Source organism: Diabrotica undecimpunctata, chromosome 9 (assembly GCF_040954645.1).
Source record: "Diabrotica undecimpunctata isolate CICGRU chromosome 9, icDiaUnde3, whole genome shotgun sequence".
NCBI lineage: Eukaryota > Metazoa > Arthropoda > Insecta > Coleoptera > Chrysomelidae > Diabrotica > Diabrotica undecimpunctata.
The window spans coordinates 76,376,218-76,402,895 of record NC_092811.1 but is presented as its reverse complement, the minus strand read 5'-3'; the positions used below and the strand labels follow the sequence as shown (position 1 = coordinate 76,402,895).

Genomic DNA, 26,678 nt, shown 5'->3' with positions numbered 1-26,678 from the left:
GTGCAAACGACGCAATACTACTCTTACAACGTATGCTGCACCAATTTCATATAACTGCCAGAAAATTTAACATGTTAATTTCCCTAAAAGAGACAAAATTCATGGTTACAACAGCAAATTTACTAAGATGTTAATTGGAGCTGAAAGGTCAGATAATAGAACAAGTGATGGAGTTTAAATATCTAGCCATCACATTATTTAGCTACGGAAAGCTCGAAACTGAAGTGGAAGATCCAGTGAATAGAGCAAACAGAGCCGCAGGCTGCCTAAATGAAACAATATGAAGCAATAAAACTATCGGGAAAGAAACGAAAGGCAGAATTTACAAAACAGTCATCAGACCAATGACATACGCGGCAGAAACAAGACCTGACACAGAGAGGACAAAAAGGATATTAGAAACATCAGAGATGAAAACACTTAGAAAAATTGATGGTAAGACACTATGGGACAGAGCTAGAAGTACAGATATACGACGTAGATGCAAGGTGGAGAACATCAAGAACTGGTTAATAAATAGAAGAGTAGAATGGAACGATCATATAAGCCGAATGACAACAAATAGAGTAGTAAAGACGGCAAGAGACGGTTAACCCGTAGGAAGACGATCAGTAGGAAGATCACGAAAACGATGGAACGGCAACTTACTGGAGACACATTGAAAAATGACAGTCATGTCTATATAAAAAGAAGAAGAAGAAGACACAGGATAAACATTAAAATTGCTGCAAGAAAGATAAAATAAATCAGTCATATTAATGTAGAATAGCAGAGGACAGAGTGTTTAGAGAAAATAATGAATCAGTCATATTAATGTAGTGTTACGAACATACTCTCGGCATGGCCCAGGTAACGGTTGCATTGCATCTCTAATACCCTTCTCGAAACTTCGAAGCGTATCGAGTGCGAAAGAGAATAACCGGTCACGTAGGAGAATTAGAGGTGGGACAACGCCAGAATAATCTCGAACCTAGTAACTGTAGTATATATAGGTAACAATGTTAGAAGTAGAGTTAGTCGATAAGAGAGTACCGAACTGTAAACGTATAAATAAATATATGTATATAAATTCGAACCGCTCGTTTTATTTAATCACGCTACAGTGGTGTTACGGTGTGAGATTTGCAAATAAATTCAGCAGTGATTTTTGAAAAAGACTTTTGAACTTTTGAAAAGTATTATTCGTCGGGAACATCCGCGTAGTGATCTTTATATAAAAGAACATTTAAAAAGTACGTGTGTGCCTGACCAAAGATGCTGCTAGTAGAACTTTCAGTAAAACAGTTGCGTGAGCAGCTAGAAGAACGCGATGAAGACTATAGTGGGTCCAAGAAGACACTCCAAGAACGACTGAAGACTGTTCTCAACAAGAATGGAGAAGACCCAGAGACATTCCAGTTCCAGTCAGCAGACGAAGCCGTTTTAACTAAAATAATTGATGGAAAATTCGAGACTGTTTCCAAAAGATTCGATGAAACGTCTCAAATGATAGAAGAATCTTCTAAAAAAAATGATGATAAATTCGAGACTGTTTCCAAAAGATTCGATGAAACGTCTCAAATGATAGAAGAATCTTCTAAAAAAAGTGATGATAAATTCGAGACAGTTTCCAAAAGATTCGATGAAACGTCTCAAATGATTGAAGAATCTTCTCGAAAGAATGATGAAAGATTCAATGAAACGTCTCAAACTATTAAAGAAATAGCTATACAAAACGACGAGAAATTCGAAAATATGTCTAGAAGATTCGACGAAATATGTAATCAAAACAATGACAAATTTGAAGAAGTCACAAGAACATTCGATAAAGTAGAAGAGAAGATCAAACAGTTAGAGAGCATGATAACTAATACAAAAGTGCTACCACCAGTTAACACAATAGCCTTAGATCCGGTAGTGAAAGAAGAATTACCCAGAGACGAAACGACACATAATATGAGATTCAAATTGCCACCATTTGATGGAAAGTCTTCTTGGTCCATATACCTTAGACAATTTGAAGCTATTGCGACAGCCAATCATTGGACAGAACAAGAAAAAGCTGTTTCCTTGACTGCTGCTTTACGAGGTGATGCTGCAGATATCCTAAGATCGATTCCTAAGGGTCAAGAAAAATGTTACCAGACCTTGTTCACTCGACTAGACAAACGTTACGGAGATGCCCATCTACAACAAGTCTACAAGGCGCAACTAAGAAGTAGAATTCAACGAGCAAGTGAAAATTTGCAAGAGTTTGAAGCAGATGTTGCTCGTATAGTGCGGTTGGCTTATCCGGAGGTACCAGACAACATTTTAGAAGAAATTGCTGTAGATACCTTCGTCAATGGGTTAAAAGAAAGTGAATTACAGAAAGCTTTACGACTAGCAAGACCAAAACTTCTAGATGAAGCGCTCGCTATTGCCTTGGAACATGAAACAGCTAGTCAAACTTCACGGAGTCATCGAGTAAGAACCATTGAAGAAGGCGACGAACCAAACGATGAACGTCTGGAAGAAATGGTACGAAAAGTAGTTCGTAACACGATGCCGAAGAGACGCGAGCCCAGATGTTGGAATTGCGGTGACGTAGGTCATATTCGCCGTAATTGCAAGAAAATGATACAACAGTCGGAAAACTAGAACGGGTCGACAACAAGGGGCAACTGCCGACCTCGAGAAACACAGCCCCCATAGTAACTGTGAACATTACGTCCTCAGGTGGAATTCATAGCTTGTACATAGAGGGTCGTATCAATAATAAAAGTAGATCGTTTTTGGTAGATACGGGTGCAACGAGAACTATTGCACGACCAGAAGTAGTACGAGGCCATCTTAAATTATTTCCTGCAACAGTAAAGCTTAGAACAGCAACTGGTGAGATAATTAATACATATGGCGAGGCTAATATGTCAGTATCCATTGGCCAGACCACAGTGAAACATACAGTATTAATTGCAGAGATCTCCGATGAGTTCATATTGGGGATGGATTTACTAAGGAAAGTTGGGGCTGTATTGAATGTCAAAGATGGAGTTCTCGAGATCAGTGGTGAAGAATTGCCGTTTCATGAAGACAAAGAAGATGTTATCAGCTTAATAACTACTTGTGACGTAACAATACCCGGTAATAGTGAGAAAATTTTGATGACCAGACCTGATGGTTACTGCCGAGAGGGAAGTTTAAGGATGGTCGAAGATGTGAATAATGCCGAGTTCCTAACGGCAAAAGCTTTGGTGAGAATTCGAGATGTCATTCCTGTAAGAGTTATGAATTTAAAGGGAACTGCTATTAAGTTAAGTAAAAGAACTTTGATCGGACAGTGTGTTCCCGTGGCTTCGATTTGTTCCATGAATACTAATGAGAAACCGTCGAAATCTAAGTATCCAAAGGAGCTTGTTGGGACGATGATTAAAACGTGCCAAGATCTTGATGATGAACGAATTAAAAAAGTGAAGTCTATGCTTATAGAATTTCAAGATGTTTTTGCCATGGATAAGAAGGATAATGGCAAAACAAGCATAGTAAAGCATAAAATTAATACCGGAGACGCTCAGCCAATCAGACAACAACCTAGACGACTTTTATTTGCGAAAAGAGATGAAGCCGAAGACATCATCAAAGATATGAACAAACAAGGGGTAATTGAACCATCAAACAGTCCATGGACATCACCAGTAGTCCTAGTAAAGAAGAAAGATAGTTCAACACGTTTTTGTATTGACTACCGACAGCTCAATGCAGTAACTAAAAAAGATAGTTATCCTTTGCCCAGAATAGACGATACTTTGGATACACTTTCTGGTTCCCGTTGGTTCTCCACACTCGATCTGAAAAGTGGATATTGGCAAGTAGACATGGAGCCAGCCGATCGTGAAAAAACCGCATTCTCGATAGGATCAGGGCTTTGGCAGTTCACAGTTATGCCCTTTGGTTTATGTAATGCCCCGGCCACATTTGAAAGATTAATGGATGCAGTTTTAAGAGGTCTAACATGGAAAACATGCCTGGTTTATTTGGATGATGTAATTGTAGTTGGAAGATCCTTCGCTGAACATGCCAATAATCTAACAGAAGTATTTCAACGATTGCTGGCAGCGAATCTGAAGTTGAGTCCGAAGAAATGTCACTTGTTTCGACGAGAAGTGAAGTACTTGGGACATATTGTAGCAAGTAATGGTGTAACAGCTGATCCTGACAAACTTGCAGCAATTAAGAATTGGCCAGTACCAAGAGATAAACACAAAATTAGAAGTTTTCTTGGCCTATGTACATATTACCGACGTTTTGTCAAAGGATTTGCCAACATCTCCAAGCCATTAACAAAGTTGACAGAAGAAGGCAAAGAATATACATGGAGCGAAGATTGTCAAAGAGCTTTCGAACACTTACAAATGGCTCTGATCAGTGCACCGATTTTAAGCTACCCTAGACAGGCAGGAAAATTTGTGTTGGACACCGATGCAAGCAACAGTGCAATAGGAGCTGTTCTTTCCCAAATCCAAGATGGGCAGGAGAAAGTCATCGCTTACTTTAGCAAAGTCTTGTCAAAACCAGAAAGAAACTATTGCGTTACCAGGAGAGAATTGCTAGGCGTAGTGAAGGCTTGTGAGCATTTCCATAAATACTTGTATGGCAGAAAGTTTCTTCTTCGCACGGATCACGCTGCTCTAAAATGGCTCCTACAATTTCGTAATCCAGAGGGCCAGATGGCAAGATGGTTAGAACGATTACAAGAATATGATTACGAGATCGAACACAGGGCTGGCAGAGTTCATTCAAATGCTGATGCCCTTTCGAGACGGCCGTGCAGTGCAAATTGTAATCACTGTCTTAAATTAGAAGAACGACTTTGCCCCGTGAGACGAACCACCGTCATTAATGATCAATGGCAGCCTCAACAGCTACAAGACGCTCAAGCAGATGATCCATGTATAAAAAGAGTATTGGATTGGATGCGTCGAAGTGAAAGACCTTCTTGACAAGACATTAGTGCATGTAGTCCAGAAGTCAAATGTTACTGGAGCCAATGGAATTGTCTAGTGCTGAAAGATGATCTTCTGTATAGAACCTTTGAGAACGATGATGGTACAGAAACTAAGCTTCAGTTGATTGTACCTAAAAGTAAAGTGTCAGAAGTATTGCGTCAGTTACATGACGGTGCATCAGGTGGACACTTTGGTATCACCAAGACTCTGCAAAAGGTTCGAGAACGGTTCTATTGGGTGAACTGTAAAGATGATGTAAGAAGATGGTGCCGGAAATGTGAACTGTGTGCAACCAGTAATGGTCCAGCTGGTAAAAAGAGGGCACCCATGAGACAGTACAATGTTGGTAGTCCTATGGAAAGAGTAGCAATCGACATTGCAGGTTAACTTCCAGAGACAAATGATGGAAATAAATATATCCTGGTAGCCATGGATTATTTTACGAAATGGACTGAGGCCTATGCGATACCAAATCAAGAAGCTGCTACCGTTGCAGAGGTACTTGTTAAAGAATTCTTTAGCCGATTTGGTGTTCCTTTGGAGATCCACTCCGACCAAGGGCGAAACTTCGAGTCAACCCTTTTCCAAAACGTTTGTAAATTGATTGGTGTCAATAAGACCAGAACGACACCCCTGCATCCTCAATCAGATGGAATGGTCGAGAGAATGAACCGAACAATGGGTAAACACCTGTCCAAAGTTGTATCAGAACATCAAAGAGATTGGGACCAGCACATTCATTTATTCCTAATGGCCTACCGCTCGGCCGTGAATGAAACTACAGGACAGACTCCAACCTGCCTGATGTTAGGTCGTGAAGTTCGTTTACCCTGCGACCTAGAGTTTGGCTGCAGACCTTCCGAAGAACATGTTGCAAGCGAAGATTATGTCGACCGCCTGAAGTTAAGAATGAACAACATTCATGAACTTGCCCGACAACACATCCAGATAGCCAGTGACAGAATGAAAGATCAATATGATTCTCGATGCAAGAGTGAAAGCTATGAAGTAGGTGATCTTGTTTGGCTTTATAATCCACAACGTCGTCGAGGCTTGTCTCCCAAACTGCAAAGACAATGGGAAGGTCCATATGAAATTAAAAAGAAAATAAATGACGTAATATACCGAATTAAGAAGTTGCCGAAAGGTAAACCAAAAGTAGTTCACATAAATCGTCTTGCACCATATGCTGGCTCAAATGAAACAGAAGAAGCACGAACCCTTCAACATGAGATCAAAGATGACCGGCGACCAAGCTTTAATGAATTTATGTCAAATTACGCAGAGAGAAAGAGTGCTAGATTCGGCGTGACCACAGAAGTTCAACAGGATCTTTTTAGTGTTCCGCATAACGTCTCTCTAGCCCACTGTGTTGCCCAAGATCTTGAGATGACTAAAGGAATCTCATCCGTATTTTATAAGAAATTCGGTCGTTTGGACGAGTTAAAAAACCAGCAGCCTAAAGTTGGAAGAGTACTGAGATTAGAAGATGGTTCTCGATCTTTGCTGTATATGGTGACCAGGAAGTCTTATACAGACAGGGCAAGCTACGAGGATATATGGCGTGCTCTAACTAATTTGAAGAAAATTGTGTGCAATTACGACATCAAGAATTTGGCCTTACTAAAGATAGGCCATGCACTAGATAATCTGGACTGGAAGATTGTCAGAAGCATGCTTGAAGTAATCTTCCGAGAAACCGGCGTACGAATTACTGTGTGTTGCATTAACCCGATGAGATCGTATCCTTCAAAGTCAGTAGACTGTTATTTCTTTCTAAAGGGTTCATGCAGAGCTGGAGAGTCCTGTAGATTCCGCCATCCTGTGCCTATATATAGAGTTGCTGATCGGGACGATCAGATTTAAGAGGGGAGCAGTGTTACGAACATACTCTCGGCATGGCCCAGGTAACGGTTGCATTGCATCTCTAATACCCTTCTCGAAACTTCGAAGCGTATCGAGTGCGAAAGAGAATAACCGGTCACGTAGGCGAATTAGAGGTGGGACAACGCCAGAATAATCTCGAACCTAGTAACTGTAGTATATATAGGTAACAATGTTAGAAGTAGAGTTAGTCGATAAGAGAGTACCGAACTGTAAACGTATAAATAAATATATGTATATAAATTCGAACCGCTCGTTTTATTTAATCACGCTACAGTAGAATAGTAGAGGACAGAGTATTTGTCATAGCTTTGGACAAGTGCCCAATTAAAAAAAGAGCACAGGTCGTTCAAAAAAGATGGAACTCTAAAAAGAAAATAGAATAGATTTAAAAAAATAAAAGCATAAACATGTCTTTTCCTACTTTTTTAATATTGAAAATACGTAAATAGAACATTGAATTAAAATGTAATCTTTGATAATCTGTGATAAACCCATCACCTGAACAGTGGCGCCGATATATGTAGTTGAAATTGTTTACACTTATTTTAACTGTTTATTTTGTTATTATCTAGATATGAGTTGCGACCGATATCACAAACTTATTTAATTTTCATAAAGAGGCTCTTTAATACCTAAAATTATTACTATACAAATCTGATTCGAAATATCGTCAAAAAGTAATACACGGCATGTAAAATTTAAATTTTTAATAAAAAGTAAAAGATTAGGCATTACTTATGGGATTCAACGAACGAGCGTTAAGGAAGATTGAAGTACTAATAAGATCACCGCAATCGGACATACCCCGGGTAATGATGAATTAATTAATCGGCTAATTCTTCAGTCACCCCTTTAATATGATTTTGTCAAATTGGTCCTTTTTAGGACCAACTATTCTAATAACATATGTCTATAACTGTTAAGGGTATATCTAGAGATCAAGAAACTTTACTTTACTTAAACTTATCAGACATATGAGCTAAACACGAATGTAACTTACTTCTAGTGCAGGAAACACATATAGGGCCTAACCTAGGGTATTTGGTATATAGCTGATCGCTGAAAATTACATCATAGATATAGACATGCTATTTCTGTCGGAAAAGAAGCAAAGAATAACTTAAAGTAAGAAAAGACAAAACTAGTCAGCCGAGAGAACCTTTTAACGATGTTGAGCTTGGATCCACCATCTACATATTTAATGAAAAATAATACAACTACCGACATTGAGGATTTGAGCACAAAGCTTATTACGAAACCTGGACCAAAAACACTCTACAATGGCTTATCCGGATGATGAACAACTGTATTCAAATTATGGAGATACCCAAAATTTAGAGACAAGCCAAAGTTGTTACCTTGCTTAAACCTGGCAAAAAAAAGACCGGGTACGAAAAATATCCGGTATCAGGGGTGGTATTTTTCAATCTAAATGCCGCTTACGACACCTTAATTTACAGAATATTTCTCCAAAAACTATATGATATCCCCTTAGATAACAAGCTCACTTACATTGTCTGCGTATGCCAACATAAGAGAATATTTTTTGTATCACTCACTGGTAAGAATAGCAGATGAAGAACGGGGTAGCATAAAGGCACACTGTATAACATTTACACAAACAAACGATCCATACCGGTAGATACTAGGACTTCTATTATATAGACGAGACACCTAATATTGCACAATAAAAATAAACTATGAATCAATTTTCAGCCAAATCCCCTGAAAAACTCGTGGGTGTTCCTTCAATTTCCTCAACATAGACGTTTTCACAAAACTGTACATCCAATCTTGTCATAAAATCATTGAACTGTAGACTTCCTATAAATTCCTTAAAAATAGTTTGTATCACACCGGGTCAGTCACAGATTATTGTTTAAAACTAAAAGGTAAATTGAGGACCAGAAATAATATTCTTCGCAAGCTTGTCAGCTAAAAGTGAGGCGCACGTCCTTCCGCCCTTAAAACATAGACGCTTGTACTATATGCTTCTGCTGCCGAATATACCTTGTTAGACAAATTAACCATTCTTTGTTTTTGTGCACACTACTACCCATTTTAATACAAAAATATCTATTGTAGCACTTAACCATATTTATTTTGAGATAGCCTTCTATCGAGATATCATATGTAGTACACAAATAAGACCAGAACTAAAATATTAAAAAAGCTTTATACAATATATCGCAGAAGATTGGATAAAATAAAAGTAGTTTTTATTTCTCAGATGCTTACATAAAATGTACAAAGACATACTCACGTAAACAAAATATATTACGAAATTTCTGTAATTAAAAAAAACATCAAGTTCGGCATTGAACTAATAAAATTATATTAAATAAAAAAACAACATCTTTAAAAATACAGAAAAAATAAAATTTTCTATGCAAGCGAACATTCCATTAAATAATAAGCTCAAAATCCTTTTGTATCTACATACCTGTTTTTTAAAGAACCAGTTACACTTTAGTACTTAGTTATACCAGGTAATATGATATCCTCTGTTACACAGTGTAATGCGTATGACATTCCACTGTCTACAAACAGTAGATAAAAATAAGGAGCCCATATAAACCGTTCCGGGTATATGTTGAAAATATACGGTATAATCGCACAGTTGCCAAACTCTCAGAGCTTACTTAAACCGATAAACGTATGGTTCAAATATACAATGAAGAAGATCTGAACGACCCCTATAATATATACACGTGAACTAAGCGATATACATTTATGATACAGGGGTATTTACGGGCTCCAAAAAATTTTTATAAATTATTAAACTCTACATGTTGATGAATCGACTGAACCAATATTACGGAATTGTCAAGTGAGCTCCGTATATCGGTATCCACTTGACCACGGAGCTCAATTGAACCTGAATTTTAACATGGGCGGAGTTCACTTTATGCCGTAGATATATATATATAAATATATACTATATATATATATATATATATATATATATATATATATATATATATATATATATATATATATCTATATATATATATATATACTATATATATATAAAGGGTACAAGTATCCTTTTCTTATAACACGAGATATGTACTTCTGAAAACTAGATACACTTATTTATTGGAATACATACGATCCAAGTGCATTTTGTAACTCCTAACGCCACCTTTTGGGTACTAGAAAAAATATGTGGATATAATTGTAGATATCGTTAGAATACAACGGATGTAAGTGTTACTTGTACCCTTTATATTCTTACTTAATCAGCGTTGGTTGACTTTATACCTTACTTTAAGTACAATATTTTTGTAAAAATATTGATTATATATATATATATATATATATATATATATATATATATATATATATATATATATATATATATATATATATATATATATATATATATATATAATCAGAGTTTGGTGTTTATTGAGATTAAAATAAATGTAAGATCAAATACTAACCATGTCGGGATAGTATTATAAGGTTTTTTTCGGGTTTTTTTCGTCATGATTTACTATGGAATTACTGACAGGAGAATTTTACTGCCATCATTGCATGTGGTTGTCTTTTTAAAGACGAATCACATGCTATGATTGTTCTGACAGGTATTCTCAAGTTAAAGTTGATTTCATGTATAATAATTGAATAAACTATCTTATAATCGATCAAATTGAATAAAATTATAACACTAGCAGAAGAACAACAAGGTTTTAGGTCGGGAAGATCATACACCGACGCTATATTTATAATGAGGCAAGTGCAAGAGAAGTCATTAGAATACAACAAACCGGCATATTTATGTTTCATGGACCTTAAAAGGCATTGGACCGGGTCAAATTAAAAGACGTTATCCACTTACTGAATGCAAGAGACATACCTCTAGGAATAATCAAAACGATCGAAAATATTTACCAAAACAACACAATAAAAGTAAAAGTAGAAGAAGAACTAGCCGATCCTATTGAAGCTCACAATGGGATTAGACAGGAAGATTCCCTGAGTCTTCTATTGTTCAACCTGATCATGGACGAGATAATAAAAAAAAAAGAACTAAAAAAGGATACCAAATGGGAGGAAAACAACTTAAAATAATCTGCTATGCAGACGACGCAATACTACTCTCTCAAAGTGAAGATGATTTACAACGTATGTTGCACTCATTTAATATAACCGCCAGAAAATTTAACATGTTAATTTCCCCAACAAAGACAAAATGCATGGTTATAACAGCAAATTTACTAAGATGTAAATTGAAGCTGGAAGGTCAAATAATAGAACAAGTGATGGAGTTTAAATATCTAGGCATCACATTATCTAGCTACGGAAAGCTCGAAACCTAAGTGGAAGATCAAGTGAATAGACCAAACAGAGCCGCAGGCTGCCTAAACGAAACAATATGGAGAAATAAAAATATCGGGAAAGAAACGAAAGGCAGAATTTACAAAACAGTCATCAGATCAATAATGACATACGCGGCAGAAACAAGACCTGACACAGAGGGAACAAAAAGGATGTTAGAAACAGCAGGGATGAAAACACTTAGAAAAATTGATGGTAAGACACTATGGGCAGAGCTAGAAGTACAGATATACGACATACATGCAAGGTGGAGAACATCAAAAACTGGGTAAGAAATAGAAGAGTAGAATGGAACGATCATATAAGCCGAATGACAACAAATAGAGTAGTAAAGACGGCAAAAGACGGTTCCCCAATAGGAAGATGATCAGTAGGAAGACCACGCAAACGATGGAATGACAACTTACTGGAGGCACATTGAAAAACAGACAGAGTCATGTCTATATAAAAAGAAGAAAAAGAAGAAGAAGAAGACAATCAAGTCGTCCCAGGAAGGTAACTCAGCAATATTCGCAGTATCATTTTAAAGTCGCCCAATTTAAAATGAATAATATATGTCTGAATTGTCAATATGAATACGTCAGATAAAATAAATTAGAAGAATTTTTCACTAAGCAACAAAAAAAAAATTTTTTTAATTTATTAATCTTTTGTATTTTGAGAATGAGTCGAATATAAACTTATTTTAAATTTAAATTGTGGCTTATTCCTAATAAAAATAGTAATTTAATTTATCAGAGATCACCTGGCTAATAACTTCATTATCTGACGTCGAAAACGCTCATAATTTATTTGTATAAAAGTTTGTAGTAAATTCGAACCTAATATAACTCATCACAGAACCTACTAGATTTAGAATTAATAACCAACCTTCTACTTTAGATCTAGTGCTTATTAACGACAAATTTTCGCTGAATTTCAGCTGATTTTATCTCTTGAACCAGCTCTTCAATAGGAAAGTCATATTACGCAGTTATAACGGCTCACATCCAGTCAATCAAACACTATTCCGCAAAAATAATATTGTAACACATAAACTCTCTCAAATCGACTGACATTTATTTTTTGCAAACTTAATCGACATCGCATTAATGTGGACTGCATTTTTCGATATCGTCTACAATATAATTTCTACAAATACCAGCTTCCGTAAGATTTATAAAAACAAATACCCTGGATAAATCGAACAGCAATAAAACAAATTAATCACAAACGACATCTCTGGTAAAAATTTAAACATACCAGGCTTCTCAGTGATTTCCAAAACCACCACAGATTTTCAAATAACTTCAAATAACAAACATTTCTAAAAACTTAAAAATTTTGTCTTAAACTGAGGCAACAATAAATGCGCACAAAACATCTAACTAAACAAGAAAACATGAGCACCTGGATGAGTAAACCTCTGCATGGACATCTCAATGAGATTAGCCAAGAAAATGTCGACAATACAGCGTCGAATTATTGGTTCGCATCAGGAAAGATGTTTTCCGAAACAGAGAGTTATCTACTTGATATTCAGGATCAGGTTATTCCAACAAAAAATTAACTAAAAAATATTGTCAAGGTCCTCAGGTCCAAAATGACAAACGCCGAGATGGATATCAAGCCCAAAAAACAATCCAATATCTTACGGGGGGCTGCCAGGCGCTTGTTAGAATTGATTACAAAATACGCCATGACTTAGTAGGAAAGATTCTTCACCAGGAACTAGCTAGCAAACAGAGATTTCTCCAAACCGACCACCTTCCTTATTATCAATACGTTTCTGAAAGAATGCTTGAAAACGACAACTACAAGCTATACTGGGGCCTTACTGTTGTCACAAACCAACCAGTAACAAATAATAGACTGGATCCCATATTAGTTAATAAACTTTACTAGACAACACTAATATATGTAGCGATACCTAACAATAATAATCTGCGTGTTAAATATAGCCAAAAAATCGCCAAGTACAGAGATCTGAAAATGCAAATAAGGAGAAAATGGAGAATGGAAAGTACCCAGACGATACCAATTATTCGCTCTACTACTGAAGATATTAATTTCAAAGAGCCTCTTAGAGAACATAAAACAGCTGTGTATTAGTGAACGTCTCTATACAGAAGACCATACAGAAAGCAGTACTGCTCTCAACATTTAGATACCTAAAAAATATTTGGGAGATACGTCGACGTACCAAGTCACCTATGGCTCGATAACATGAAAAGAGTTTCACCAGTGCTCAATCCTTTTGATACCGTAGGTACCTGGAATGATTAAATTTTTCCCTTAGAGGGAGTGTAAGCCGTAAGGCTAAGTCTGGATAATAATAATATTTGTGCACGGTGAAAATTGGATAAAAATATTACCCCTACACCTGTACGGTAAAGGGGAATCTGGTTGTTAATAAATCTTACTTTATGGTGTAGGATAGTGTTGTGTAATGTAGCGTAAATTAAAGATATTTAAAATACTTACAGGCTCAATTACCAAATAGATGCCATGTTTTTCCTTCTCTGGCGAAGTCACTCCCTGGACGCCCTTAATGTATGATTCATCAGCGTGGAGGAAATGAGGAAAGGATAATAAAAGAGGAGCTCCTAAAATAAATATAGCATTTATAAAAGATTTCTTCGTCCTAGATACTTATATTATAGAAGCCATATTATATATTATATTTAATGGAAATAAACCACATTTGTTTCTACGTGTTTAGTTTTTGTTGTTGTGATTACACAAGAATGGCCAGCAATTATGTAGTAAGTGTTTGTTAGAAAAATACGTGCCAATAATCATGTCCATAAAGTAGGCTGGACTTACTATCACAACAGACGCAATAAAATCAAAGTTACTAAATATGGAGATTAAAGTTGGCGACAATTCAACTGTTGTGATTGCACAAAAATGGCCAATAATTATTTAGTAAATGTTTGTTAAAAAAATACGCGCGAATGAAATCAAAGTTACTACATTATGAAGATTAAAATGATAAATGATTAGATTTAGGTGTCAGTTCACACTTAATTGCCAATGAAGAATGAATTGTTGATCAAAAACCAGGAAGTACCTATTTTGCCAGATATTAAAACTAAGATACCAGTTACTTGTTCAGGTGATTTAAAAATAACAGCAGTAGATAAAGAAAATAATGAAATAACAGCTAAAAAATTTAGTTAAATATTCTTCTTCTTCTTAGCCTTCTGTCGTCCATGTTTGGACATAGGCCTCTCCCAACTCCTTTCATCGGTCTCTATCCTGAGCAACATACTTCCAATTTGTTCCGGCTATTCTTTTAATATCATCAACCCATCTCATCTGTGGTCTTCCTCTTTGTCGTTTACTTTCGTAAGGTCTCCAATGTTGTATTGTAGTATTCCAACGTTGGTCTTTTTGTCTAGCAGTGTGGCCCGCGAAGCTCCATTTAAGTTTGGCAATTTTTATTGCTATGTCCTCGACTTTTGTTTTGGATCTTACCCAGTCGTTCCTCTTTTTATCTGACATAAACCATATGTCATACCATAAACCAATCATACCATATGTCATGATAGGAAGGATGGATTGGTTGAACACTTTGCTCCTCAAGTATTGGAGTATTTTGCGGTTCTTAAGTAACAAGTTAAATATTAGTTTAGGGCAATTAACATAGATGAAGTTAAATGTGTCGATAGCAATTAAATTAAATTGTATACTCACGATTAATCAAGCCATTAAGAGCGATGCTGGGAATATTTATATTCCACTATGCATCAACAATTTACCCATATAAATTACCATCATTCTTGTACTCATTGCGTCGAGTAAGGACAATAAATATACGAAAATGGTTGTGTTTCGATTTAATTTGATTCTCTTACGTGTTTCTGAGTCTACCCGTCATCAGAGAGAGTTTTTAAAAAGACTCAAACTAAATCAAAATGCACTGACTACTCTGGCAATTATAGAAAAAATAATTACCAAAGTATGCTACTAGAGACATCTAGTGAGGAAAGATGAAGTTAAATGTGTCGACAGCAATTAAACTAAATTGTATACTCACGCTTAATCAAGCCATTAAGAGCGATGCTGGAAATATTTATATTCCACTATGCATCAACAATTTACCCACATAAATTACCATCATTCTTGTACTCATTGCGTCGAGTAAGGACGATAAATATGCGAAAATGGTTGCGTTTCGATTTAATGAGTATACAATTTACTTTAATTGCTAGCGACATATTTAACTTCATCTTTCCTCACTAGATGTCTCTAGTAGCATACTCTGGTAATTATTTTTTCTATAATTGCCACAGTAGGGGGTGCGTTTTGATTTGGTTTGAGTCTTCTTACAAACTCTCACTGATGACGGGTAGACCCAGAAACACGTGTTAGGGAGTGGTAAGAGACTCAAATTAAATCGAAACGCAACCATTTTCGTACAATTAACATAGTCTATAAAATATATTTGACATTTGATGTGAGCTTAACATACTTTAGTCTTGCCATATCGTCAATTATTTCATACTCTCACATTTTTTTTTTATTTAACATCCCAATATATTTACAATCTGTAATAAAATTACAATACGCAAATTGTCTGACAATATTTGACAATATAACTATTATTAAGGAAAAAAAATTCTTGTAGAAAATTGCTCATTTACAACGTCCTATCTATTCTTGGTACTGAAATAATGTCACGTATGTCTAAGGATTTGGTTGGGCTTCTGCGAATAATTTATAGTTAACAGGTCAGCTAGGATATTTCGTTTGAGCCTTCGTCCAATTGATTGTGTCATTAAATTTTTGGCTAGCTTATTGGTGTGGTCTGTAAGTCACTGTTTATATCGTTGGCAGAGTATGGTGACTCCTTCATTGACAGTTGTTATTGTTGAGGTCTTATGCGATCGTCTTGTTTGGAACGTACTATGTAGCATTAATTATCATTCGGAGGACATTCTATTGCGACATCTAATGTCGTTTGCTAAGTTTAAGGCCCAGCTGTTTTCGCTTGGTAAAAATGTGTTTTCTCCATGTGAGCCTGTGATCCAAATACATTTCCAAGTATTGTATGTCGTTTTTTGTGGCAGATGTTGACCGTTTAACGATATTGGAGGACAGCATCCTTTGAGTTTGTAAATATTGCCTGCGCAGATTTTGTCTCGTTGGCTCGTAAACTCCACATCTTTAGCCATTTGTATTGCATTTAGGTTAGCCTGTATTTTGTGTGATGCTACGGCTGTGTCTTTATGAGAAGAGATTACTGCTGTGTCATCTGCATAAATTGCTGTTGTGACTTCTGCTGATGTAGGTAAGTCCGCAGTGAATATCAGGTACGGCACTTGTCCGAGGAGATACTCTCACATCTAAAATTCAAAATCGGACAAGAGCATTTATTATATGAATTGAAAATAAAAAAAAAAAAACAAAAAACATCTCAGTTTAGACGCATTACCGTAAAAATAACATAAATTTACATTTAAAAAGTAAATATATATTAAAAAGCATGTAACATTTTTTTTATAATTCAAATATTCAATAATTTTTAATACCTTACCCCTTTACCCCCAGACGCCGATGGCCGTATTTGCAAATATATACGAGGGTGGTCTTTTTTACCATTAGAAAACTTTACTGGAACCTACCGACTTTCCGAACCACGGAATTCTTACGTACAGAAGGTACTACTTATCAAAAGACGCCGCCGAAATAGTATACTTTACGGCAGAGTCGGGTTAATTCTTTTCCGGTTTCAGGTGGTTTATTTTTGATAAATTTAGTAAAAATCGTCGTAAAGCACTTTATAGTATTTTTCTGTAAGAACCTAATCCAAAAGATGTCCTCAAGTTTCTTCTCGTTACTTCCTATGTCGTTAGAACTTTTTACCTTCCTAGAAATACATACAGGCTGTACCGCCGTTTTAAGTGGGGGTTATCCCACCTTTTTTTGGAGAGCTTGTGAAATTTTGAGAGGAAGAACTTCACTTCTGAGAGTGGTCTTTAAGTAAAGACGCTTTCTTATCTTACCGTTCTCTTTGAATTTTTTTTAAGTGTGTATACACTTAAATATTTGAGTTTCTTAATCTAATACCATATTAGATTATATATGGTTATAAAGTACCTTTATTTTAATTAACTTTAGTGCTTAATACTAATAAAGTCAGTGTAGTGCAATAGTCATCGAGATTTATTGTAAGTTATCGTAATCATATTACCTTCAATTATCTGGGCGAATAATATGGTATGTAATCATATTACACAATTTTGGACGAATCTGCGTCAACCATTTCATCATCTGTAGTTAAGGTTAACCACAGATTTAGCAATTTAATTAAAAGAACATTTAATATTTAAACACGAACTTTCAATCAGCTATTAAGAACTCTTCACTAATAATTATTACGAACATTTAATTCTCAGTAAGAATAGTTAATCATTAAATAACAGTGCGAGACAGATAATTAACATAAAGCCAAGTGCGGGTTGGTTTAATTTTTATAATACACAATTCTTGTAACCTTTTTGTATTCTTTTGAATTTAACTTTAATTAACTTTGTTTTATTTGCTATTCATTTTTTAATTTATTGTACCCGTTATCTCGAGATAAGCCCATAAACAGCGAAGAGAGATTTATATCAGCTTTAGTTGAATTTTTTTAAATATTATCAGGCTCTCTTCGCTGATAATTTAATTTATACATGATTTTAATATACTGTATTTGTAGAGGTATTTTCTAATCATAATATGTTTATTTCTATATGTATACAACCATTCATTAATTGGTGGTGCATTTTTTTTACCTGTTTACATACAGCCGCCTATATAATTGTGTCGTTGAATATATTGTTTTGTTTTATCAATGAATTTTATTTCTCGACTCCTAATAAGTTTCCTGATAAAATAATACCTCTGAGTATTTGCTTATTACATTAAATTATTATTATACCTTTACCTTCGACCAGGAGAAGGATCAGGCTGATTCAGTTTTGTAGGTAAGTAGGTGGATGGAGTCCACCTAATATATTTATTATTTGTGTATGTAGTGTGTGGATCAAATTTATTTAATAATTAACTGTTGATGTCTTTCCTTGGACTTGGTCTCAGAACCTAAATATCTTTAATTATCTCTTTTCATTTCTAGGGTTCTTAATTTTCCCCTTGAACCCCAAAAAGTTAAATGGCGCCCTTTTTCTATCTTATCTTATCTTTGGTAATTTTACCCATCTATCTTTTTGTTTATTTCTGTATCTTTTCTAATATATCTTATTCTGAATTATCCTGTTCTATCTTTACTTATTTCGTCCGTTGGACCCATTCCCGGTTCCAAAAGCTAGTTTCGAACCCATGACTCGCTCTGCACCAACCATCTGGCTGCCGTCCGCAGTGTCTGCATTGGTGACCTTTCTAGCACCATCCAAAAAATGTTTCCGAGGTTACAAGCATTAAAATTATATAAAAATTAGTAGTTTAGAAACTATAGAATCTTAAAAGATGATAAATGCTAATGGTTTAAATTAAATTTTGATAAAATTGTTAAAAAATAATGATGTACTGATACATAGAAAAGATAAATGAAGATAAAAAATGGGGATAAACAAAATAATTGCCAAATATATGAAGTTCTAAAATAATTTACATTATTTAGCTGTATTTGTAAAAAAAATTAAATTTAAACATTCGTGTATATAATACACAAAAAAATATGGCAACACTGTGACGCGCAAACATATTCAGATGTCAAATAAATCTTACGTTATGTTTATTGCCCTAAATCATAGATATATAATACAAGGTAGACTGGTCGTTGCAATACCAACCCGTTACCATTCCCATTGGTCATTTAGGCCATGTGTTCGATAAACCCGGTAAGTTAGAAATATGCAGGGACTGCTCTGGGGGAACAAGCTGGTATTGCAATGCTCAGTTTATCTTGTATTATTAGTCTGTGCCCTGCCCTAAACTAATATTTAACCAAAATTTTTATATATTCCTCATTTGACATCAAACCTATTGTCAGTTAGCCAGACAGTTAAACACGTAATGGTGTTTATAAGTTGAATATGTTCAAAAAAGATACTTGTTTATTCACAAGAGTTTCCAGTGAGAAGTGGTATAGAAGATTTGGCCATTTTTCACATTATTTCCTCCACTTTATTTATAATCTGTTCTTAACACAGAAAAAATGAGTAAAATTTTTTGACAAATATCGTTACGGACGTGTAGGAATTTTCCCTAGGAAGAATATATCTTTAATATTAGTTTACTATAGTATTACTGAACATATTATTATAATCTAACTAAATCTATTGATAAAGTCCGTTGATTTGAATCGTTTTAAGCGACGCACTTTACTTATGGTTTCGTGTAACCCACGCAGTAGCACATTATCATGATTACGGGTTTTATATTTGTGTTTACCACTGTAACGTGTTATTTCTGTTTTTACGGATGATATTTTCAAGTCTTTCTCGATTAGATAATTGGGCACGTACCACGGGGCAACTGTTATTATTCACAGGTTCTAGTTTTGAAATCTTTGGAGAACTTTAAGGCTTGAATTACTAGCAGCATCCCCAGAGTTCTATTCTGTGTGTCCATATCGACTTTAGGATTAATTTGTAGATTAGGAGTTTTTTTTTCTATTTTTAGTCTGAATTTTCTACCAATCAGCTAGTACATTCGATGCAGTTTTAACCCCAATTGTTTACGTTTTGTGAATATATGTTTTGCACGTCATGCATCAATCTAAATGAATACCAAGGTACAGCTTGTCAAATTTAAGGTGATACTTGACAAATTTGTCCACTTGCGTAGAGAATTAAGTGAGAACGCATTCGGAGGAAAAGAGATACATAATGCACTCGGTCTCTTCGCCTCGTTGGTACACTCCATAATACAAGTTTACAGAGAGTGGCCTTATTTATTAATGGAACTTCTATGATATGTCTATATTTTATATTATTTTGACGTTTCAATTTTTCCTTCGGAAATTTTTCTCAAAATACAAAATATTTTGTTTCTGTTACTTGGTAAAAAAATTCTTCTAATAATTATATTTTATTTGACTCATTAATATTGACCATCCAGTCATGTTGAAGCGGCAGTTTTTTCGAACAGTTCTATAAATGTCTCCTTGTGTAATTTAATAAGAGGAATATTGGCAGAGATGAAAGCTTTACATTTGCGTTAAAGTAAACTGTATAAGAATAAAAGAACAGTAGTTAATCTCTTACCTGGAACATACCGACGAAACATTTATTACTTAATTTTTATACTAGAGTTGTCGTAATATTTTATTTTTTATTTTAAACTTATTTTAAAATAAAATTGTGGCTTAATCCCAATAAAAATAGTAAATTACACTATTATGCCACAAGAGTGTACTTATTTTAAACTAAAATTGGGGCTTATTCCCAATAAAAATTGTAAATTACATTATTATGCCACAAGAAAATAGCCTAAGAATAATTTTTATTTTAAATAAAAACACACACACACACAAGCGTACAACCCAGCTCCTACAGAGATATGTGTTCCAATGGAATAGTGGGACCCACATGTCTGAAGATCAAACCGGTCACACTCCCTTCGAGTGGTACCTATCTGACCCACAAGCTATCCTTCCACCCCTCCCCCTCGCAGAGGAGACTGTAGTCATTTTTTACTTTGGAAACCCTGTTTAATAGAACATCTTTCGTATGTGGTTAAGCCACCTAGTTTTAGGAGTAGCTGGAAGAGCTTTTCTCCCTTTGGATGACTAAAAACTGCATGACTACTTAGGACTCATGTTCCCTAAATATGTTGTCCAGACAGTGGGCCATCGCCCATCGACCTGGGTCGATGTCTCGCTGTCCAAACTGTGTGTGTTCGGTCACTCAGTCGTCGAATTGGCAAAATGAATTTTGTTCTCCTCGGCGACTGGGTGCCCAAAAGGCCTGTCCATCCGCCTACGTCTGTCGGTACGTGACCTCAATGCTCAGTTTACGCGTCCTTCAGAAAGGTGTTTCGGTGCCACTGGCGCTCAAACTCACTGATTAGTCTGATGTCTAATACTCAGTGTCACTATCTTTCTGCAAATGTATTCGTCTATGTAAATCGTCTACAATTAAGTCTAGAGCTGGTTCCTTTTCCATTTAATAACGCTCATAAGAAATAGCATGCTCGCAATATTTTTTCCAATCATCTTGGGAAAATTTGCAGAAAAACTGATCACAATATGTTTCAACATTTTTAAATTTAAAATCTACATTTTTATTTGCCACATATTGTTTTAGAGCAGCCAACACTAACTCAATTGGATTTAAGTCCGGGTGGTAGAGAGGTAGTCTTAAGACAGAGTGACCTGCATTGTTCATAATTTGATCTATTTCATAAGTTTTATTTCTGGGTTTGTGCAAGAGGAATGAATATAAGTTTCATCCATGTAAATTATGGGCCGATTTTCTTCCCTATATTGTTTAATATTTCTGAAAACTTCCTCCGGGGCACTTGTATATCGGGTTTTTCCATTAGGATTTTCCTGTTATTCTTCGCTTTCTTCTATCGAAATCCCATATCTCTAATCACTTTTCTCAAAGATTCATGCGACCCTGTATAAATATTGTCTTCATTAATTTTTTTTGTAATATGTCGCAATGTAGGAACTCGTTTTTCCGTGACATAATTTATTATTATACGCCGAAGTCAACCTTTGTCAAAATCGCCCAAGTTGGATTTTGGGGCCGATCTCATTCTTTTGTTAGGCGTCGAAAATTATGTAGAAGCACCTTCTTCTATATTTTTCATTTCACGAGAGATCCGTTTTATAGTGGCTATACTTACTCTCGTTGCTAAGGAAGCACGCTCTTGAACTTTTTTAAAATCTTTAACATGCGGATTTTGCATCGCTTCTCTCTGCATAAAAAAAAACTATTATATAAAAAATAATTACATTTGCTATTACCTCCCTCGTTTGTCCAGACAAGACTTTTCCTTCTAATTTTCAATGAAAATCCATGTTTATAATTTAAAATACTTAACAATAATTATTTAAAAAGTCAAATCTATTGTAATACGATATTTCTTCAACACACAGTAACTTTAAACATAAGTAAAATAAAAAAACGTTGTCGCAGACTATACAAGTACCTTGCACTTCGAAGGGCCAAGAAATAATAAGGACGAATTGTGTTGTGGTCGAATGCGCATCGTGGGTGGAGCCTAATTTCAAATCGGCCAAGTATCACGTTAAATTTGACAAGCAATACTTTACGTCATTGATTTGTTGATTTATGGGGACAGGTGGGCAGATATTCCTTTTCATGTAAAGGGTACATGTTTAGATTTTTTTTATCTATGGTTATTTACAATCTACATTATTACAGAGTATTTAGTCGAGTCGTCAGAGAGTTGTAGCATTTTGATTTACTTCGAATTACCCTATATATGTTAAAACACCGAAATGTTTTCTCAATCTTTTTGCGTCTTTGGGATTGATAATATAAACACTTCTGGTCTGTATATAATAATTTTAATTGCATTCTTTTGATGTTGATTACGCTTAATATTGCGCGTCAAATAAATATCCACTTAAGAATAATGTCACTTTATAATGGATCATGATAGAAGTCGGTTTTATTGTTTAGTCCGGATTCTTTTAAATTCGTTGTTTTTTTGTTGTTTTTTTTTTGTGATGGGAATATAGTGTAAAGTTAGTGAGCAGTTAAGTTTGGATTGAGATTCGGAAGAAATAGCTTGCGGGTGTACTCTTCAAAGCCGGCAATTTTTTTCAATTTTAAAGGTGAATTTGTACTCAAAATGCGATCTGGCAGTTTTTTGTTGAGTTAATCACCGAATGGTTCTGTTGTGCCTTATCTGAGAGATTTGTAAGACAGCAATTCCAACCATTTGAGAGGTTTACATGGTTCTAAGAAGAAATTGAGTGGCCGAGTTTCAAAGATTTCAGTTTGTTGTCATCCAGGATAATCCGAAGCCCGAATCAGTTTCAACTTCTCAAGAATTGGCCATTTCCACGGTCTAATTGTCCATGGTCACTTCAGACCAATTCTAGCTTGTGTGAGACACAGTTTTGTTTGTTTGCAGCGTTTCGATCCAGTTCCAATTCCAAAAACTTTCTTAAAAGAAATACATCAGCCAGAGTGATACAAGATACTTTTTGTTAAAATTTTTCTAAGTAAAAATAAACAATTTTTTGTCACATTGGACTTCTTTAAATGCAATTATTTTAAAATTTAATTAATATTTCAAAAAGGTTTGATATTTCATTTCGACATAATGACAGTCAGTATTATCCTTTTTTTTGACAATTGGTACATAACCATAAATTTGAATTGTTTTGTTTAAAGGTTTACCTCAATGTAAGCTCGGTTGAAAAATCTAGATATTTTCATTTTAATAATAATTTAAATTCCATAAGTGTCCCCAACGTCTGTTGTCTGGAGCTTGTTGAAAATCGTTACAAATAGCGCCATTGTAAGTTTTGTTTGATAAAGTTTGTTAATATTATTTGTAATAACTGTTGATGTGAAGTAATAATAAATATGTAATGTTCTCTCTATACTAGGAGGTGTAGAATTATTTCCTTTAAAACGATTTTCTTTTTTTTTTAATATGAGCGAAAAGATTCTTTTAAACGGCGTACAAATTCTAATAGTTTGGGAACCGTCTTGTGTGTGTGTTGCACAGAAAATCTCTAAGTATTTTTTGATTTCTTTGTAGTTAGCCTCACATCCTCATATCCAGCCCCTCACTTATTCACTGACTTACGACCCAGCTCTCCAACCAAACCAAGAGTGGCCATTCTCAAACGTTTCGGTTTGTTTGCTTACCCTATCTGCAGCCCAGTAATTGCTCAGTTTTTACTTTCAACCCCCTATAAGTGATACCCAGTGTGGTAGGTAAATTATATCCGCTACATAGTTGACCCCTAAAATCCATACGAACAAACTAAATTTTGCCAAGAATATTAATTTGGGGACCCCAAAAAAGATGCAACTACGTTTACCACTTTTATCTCCGGGCTTCCCCCTAAAACCCCCGCAATAGGGGGGTGAAAACGCAAAAAACATTTACCTAGAATCTGTACGCCGCAAAATTAATTTTTCAAATAAAAAATATGGCTGAGATAATTTTAAATAAAAATGTTTATTAGCACTTTTTGTGTAGAATGAACCGTTCCTTTAGAAACAAAGCTTGGAGCGACCGTCGATTTTAAATGTCAGTTTCACGCGCGAAATCAATGTTCAATAAATTTTTTATCATCTCGATGGTAAAAATTCGATATATTTTGATATAAATGTCCTATCGACAAAATTCAAGATGCGTTTTAAAGGTAAAAAGTGCCGCATTCGTATGCAGTTTCCGTATTTTGCCAAGAATAAACTCAGATTTTATAAAGGTGTTATATAAATAAACGTGGTGCGACTTTTTTACGTTTTACGCTATTTTTTACGATTCTTATCAATAAAAGTAATCACTTTCATTGACCATTCGTAGTAAAATTTCCATTTTTAGAGATTAGTCTTTAAAACCTTTGAAATTAAATTTCAATTTTAATTTGTGACAACAAATATGAGGCATTTGAAATATGAATAAAAAAGGAAGAATTTAATATTTTACATTACAAACGATCGCACATTACGGGAAATCCCTCCAAGAAAACGATTTTGCGTGTAGCAGAAGTTTGGTCCTTTTGAAAACGTACTAGTGTAATGGAAAAAAAAGTGTTAAATGTTTTAGATCATTTGTTATGTGAAAGTTAAATCCAGCGTTTCTTAAGCATATTTTAAATGCCTCACATTTGTTGCCTAAACCTAAAACTATAATTTCATGCGATAAGTTTTGAAGATTAGGCTCTAGTAATCGAAATTTCATAGTGGCCAGTCAATGAAAGGGATGTATTGTGTTGATCTCATGAGAATAATACAAAATGGCAAAAATCGCGCCACGTTTATCTATTTAACGCCTTTATAAAATCTAAGTTTATTTGTGGCAAAACAAACAAAATGCATACGAAAGCTGAACTCTTTACCTTTAAAACGCATCTTGATTTTTGTCGATAGGAAACTTAAATCAAAAGATATCAAATTTTTACCGTCGAGCTGATACAAATTTTATTGAACATTGATTTCGCGCGAGTAACTCACGTTCAAAATCGACGGTCGCTTCAAGCTTTGTTTGTAAGAGAACGGTGGAAATAGTGCTAATAAATATTTTTGTTTCCAATTATCTCAGCTACATTTTTTATTTAAAAGATTTTTTCTACGCCGTAGAGGCTATTTTTAGAGGTTCAGTGACATTTTTGTCTTCGACGACTGGAGTAATTAGGTACATGTGTTACTGGTTTTTTGGCGTGAAGAAGAGACATCCAATGATGTATCACCTAATTTTATTTTGGTTTAGTTTTAAAGTAGGTCTTGTGGCCAGGCTATATCTAATCTCCTTGTGGCTGGACCATTGTTGAATAATTCCCTTACTAGCCCATTCTGTGGCTCAATGGATTTATCCTCTGATGAAAGGAATCTTTAAGTCGTAGTGAAGGGTTTGATTACTAACGTACCATGGTGCATCCACTATCGATCTTAGAATTTGAGACTAAAACCTTTGGATGATATTCAGCGACGTTGGCTTTGCACAACCCCATAGGTGTAGTACGTAGTACCAGATAGATTTGAGAATGGCTTTATATATAAGAATTTGTTCTGGATATTGAGTTGATTTTCGTCCAAGGAGCCAATACATTTGTCGGAATTTTAAGTCGAGCCGTCTTCTTTTGATCTGTATATCTGTATATAAGTAAGACGTTGGTCAAAACGGAGGCCAAGGTATCTAGCGTCTGCTACTGTTGGTATTCCTACAGGTGGGCATGTGTAGTGGTGGTTGATAAATATTTAAGTCGATTTTGTTTTGAGTATATCCAGATGATCCTACAGGTTTTCTGAGGTTTTGTCAGCAACGGAAGCGATTGTATTATTTTTATCCAGATTTAGCCATACGGCTTACAATCCTTCTAAGGGCAAAATTCACTCATTCCAGATATCTACGGTATCAAAAGGATTAAGCTCTGATGGGATTCTTTGCATGTTATCGAACGCTAGGTGGCCTGATACGTCGGAGTATCTCCTAAAATTTTCGTATACATCTGGATGTCGAGAGTAGTACAGCTTTCTGTATGGTCTTATAAAGATTTTCATTGAGACCCAGCTTTTTATGGTTTCTAGTTGATTCTTTGGAACCTTCTTCGGAACTTATTATTATTATCCAGATTTAGCCGTATGGCTCACCCTCCCTCTAAGGGAACAATTCACTCATTCCAGATACCTACGGTATCAAAAGGATTGAGATCTCGTGGGACCCTTTCCGTGTTATCAAGCCCTGGGTGACTTGGTATGCTGTAGTATCTCTCAATTTTCGTATACATCTGAACGTCACGAGAAGTACAGTTTTCTGCATGTAGAGTGCGGATGTAGAAGCATCTTATAGAGATGTTATTAAGACCCAACTGTCTTCTGTTCTCTAGGA

General features: G+C 35.2%; 1 protein-coding gene across 2 annotated transcripts in view; it reads right to left on the bottom strand.

Moving 5' to 3' along the window:
- LOC140450155 (sensory neuron membrane protein 2-like) overlaps window positions 1–26,678 on the bottom strand; it is a 383,672-nt gene that overhangs the window by 53,705 nt on the left and 303,289 nt on the right. For both annotated transcript variants that reach the window (XM_072543601.1, XM_072543602.1), the window contains one exon: window positions 13,659–13,780. In XM_072543601.1, coding sequence (XP_072399702.1) covers window positions 13,659–13,780 — 122 coding nt within the window. The remainder of the gene's footprint in view (window positions 1–13,658; window positions 13,781–26,678) is intronic.